Genomic DNA, 3,168 nt, shown 5'->3' with positions numbered 1-3,168 from the left:
TTACTCACCCTCCACTTGTTCCAAACCCGTATGAGCTTCTTTCTGCTCTTGGCCATTTTCTTATATAGTGCATGTGTACAGTAAGCTTGTTTGTAAAGAATACAATCTGAATGTGTTTGCCTCCAAAAATTGAGCATGGAGATATTTGTTAGTTTATTTGCCAGATATCCAACAAATATAATTTTAACTCCGTTATTGTCACTACAGCAATAGTGTGATCAAAACATTGCAGCTGTACATATATTCAATACATTTTAAACATTTAAAATTGTAATGTTCCTGTAGCTCAAACTGTAGGGTTTGCCAGGGAAAGCAAGAACTGATAAAATGTGTACGCACAATGCAATGTAACTCACATTGAATAAAAGCATCTGACAAATGCATAAATGTAAAGTTAAAACACTTAACAAAATACAAAATATAATATAATATAATATAATATAATATAATATAATATAATATAATATAATATAATATAATATAATATAATAGTCAACAGTAATGACAATACAGTCAAAGAAAAGAAGTATTAAACTATGCCACACACCCTTTGGTGTATTCATTAATCTAATTTAATAATACATAACGTAAAGTTACTTATGTCATAGCATTCTTTGGCAAATTTTTGGTCCTGGATTTTTTCTTTGTTCTTTGTTTCATTGTTTCTTTGTTTCTTTGTACTTTAGGCCTCCTGGAGTTTCCAACATTGTTTCTATTTATTTACCAATATAGGAAACAATTAAAATATGTTGATGGTTAACTCTCTTTTAAGGGAAGTAAAAAAATTAAACCCTGTGCTTTCCCTCAAGCTTTTTTCCTCTGCTTTCTTCCTTGGTGCACCTTTTTGACTTTTTTTGTTTGTACAGAACAAACTTACTTGCGTATACGTATGCACGGAAAACCCTGACTCGGGTGTTTCCATGTCCACACTATAAAAAAGCTAGTGTCTTTGCATGCGCTCACAATTGGCACATTTCTTATCTGACACACACATCTCACACACACAGACACCGAGACAGAGACAGAGACGATGACTCGAATTTCAGCTACCGTGATCATACTTATGGTTGTAGCTCTTAGTGTGCTTCATACAGATGCCTCTGCTTTGTGTAAGTACATTTCTTTATCATCGTTTTGATAAATCTATTTGAGACACTGTTATGTGGAAAATGTTTAATGTTTAAATATGAGGTTCATAATGTGAAGATATTTTTGTATTGTCTAAATAAAGTTACAAAAAAAACTAAACTTTAATTGTGTTTACAGCATGTTGCAGGAAGTATACCAAAGGAGTAATATCAATGACATATATTAAAGGATATTCCATTCAGACCATGACAAGAAACTGCCACATTGATGCTGTCATGTAAGTATAAGATGCTTTCTGCATATATGGTGCATTATTTATTGACTGATTATATGTGTTATGACTGATTCCTGGAGAGAGAAAAAAATAAAATAACTAAAAGGTGTTTCTTAACCTCACAGATTCCACACATACAAAGGCAAGAACATCTGCACAGACCCCTCCAAAGCCTGGGTGATGGAAAATATCCGTAAGCTAAAGTAAGTTTGCAGATATGCGAGTGCTGTGGTTAGATAAAAACAAATGAACACAGAATAACTGAACAGCCTTGAAACGAAAGCTAACCACTCCATTATCTCTTTTCTGTTCTTTAGGGAGAAAGTGCAAGTAATCAGCAAAAAACATTCAAGGGTCTAATTGTTCAACTACTGAGCCTAAACTGATGTTACTACAAGAATAATTCTTCGTGGAGGGGGATCTATTTCTTTATGAAATTTACATATTTACTCTGCATATTTGTATATGCATATTATTTTATACTGTTTGTTTGCTTTTTTAATTCAATGCATTAAAATTTAATGTAAAAATGTAAAAAAAACTTGCCTTTTGTATTGAAATGATTTTCATATAAAATGGATAATAATAATAGTGTGTATATGCAATGCAATTAAATGTCACAAACTTGCATATAATAATTATTTATATAAATCACATATGCACACACACATAGCATATTTTATATATATATATATATATATATATATATATATATATATATATATATATATTCATATAATGGGTTTCAAAACAATAGCAGTAAAATAACTGCACATAATGTAGAGCACAGCTTTTAATTAATTAAGTTGTGCTTAATGATTTATGATTATGTAGATTTACCATGTGATACACACTAAGTGCATAGACTAAAAGAGGAGAGAAATTTTATTTTATAGGACAAAATGAGGTGAGTTAAATAATTACCTGTGACTGGTCAGAGATAAAGCGTGAGTTCATAAGATGCTAGAAAGGTTTTAGGACAGAAATTTCCCATAGGCAATTTGCTACAGCTCTGGAAATTCCCTTGATGTCACCTATGAGGGAGGACTGGAATGCAGAATAAAGTCTCTCTGGTTTGAATGAACATACCTTGAGAGACATTTGTCAAATTAATTCTCACAGACACATGCATTGTTCTTCTCGTGGGTGTCGAGCTTCACCCAGTAATAACCAACTGAAAAGCCATCCTGTGCGTCACAGCGCTCTCAGGCCGGAGAGGCAGGGACGATTATTAAGGAGCGGTCTAGTGCTGGGTTGGGGTTAGGCATTCGTTATAGTGGAATTTACAGTTGGAGTGAAGTATAAAAAAAAAAAAAAAGATTAAATACTTCTAAGATCCACATGGTGTCGCCCTCCTCTGTATTTAATTGACCTAAACCAGCGACTGTAGCCTCATCTTTAGCATTACGAGATCAATAACAACAAATCTATAATAAACACAGTTACTTTAATATACTCTCTCTATAACTACAAAGTTTTTGTGTTCTTTCTTACTTACTTTCTCAACATAAATGGCTCCTGAGGAGAAACTCACAAAGAGATGCAAGGTGCTCAAAATGATAGCCTAAATAAAAGATAAACGGATAAAGAAGATCTGATTATGAAGGGAAAGTCGTAGTCAAAGCAAAATTTGTCTTCTGTAAGACGAGGAAGAAAGACATAATCCCTGCAAAATGACCGGACAGCTGTAAACCATACTTTTGTGTTTAGAAACAACAACAGGTGCGGCTAAAATGTAAATGTTAGTTTTAAAGGGATAGTTCACCTACAAATAAACATTTTGTCATAATTTATCCTCACCCTCG

At 32.8% G+C, this 3,168-nt stretch overlaps 1 protein-coding gene across 1 annotated transcript; it reads left to right on the top strand.

The window, feature by feature from the left end:
* Positions 1 to 1,022: 1,022 nt before the first annotated feature.
* On the top strand, positions 1,023 to 1,845 carry LOC113070019 (C-C motif chemokine 20-like). Its single transcript, XM_026243177.1, has 4 exons — positions 1,023 to 1,109; positions 1,267 to 1,366; positions 1,489 to 1,566; positions 1,681 to 1,845. Exons 1-4 carry the CDS (start codon positions 1,031 to 1,033, stop codon positions 1,721 to 1,723), a joined length of 300 nt encoding a protein of 99 aa, XP_026098962.1. The 5' UTR covers positions 1,023 to 1,030; the 3' UTR covers positions 1,724 to 1,845.
* Positions 1,846 to 3,168: the final 1,323 nt, after the last annotated feature.

Source organism: Carassius auratus, unplaced genomic scaffold (assembly GCF_003368295.1).
Source record: "Carassius auratus strain Wakin unplaced genomic scaffold, ASM336829v1 scaf_tig00002779, whole genome shotgun sequence".
Taxonomy (NCBI): Eukaryota; Metazoa; Chordata; class Actinopteri; order Cypriniformes; family Cyprinidae; genus Carassius; species Carassius auratus.
This window is presented reverse-complemented; position numbering and strand designations above follow the sequence as displayed.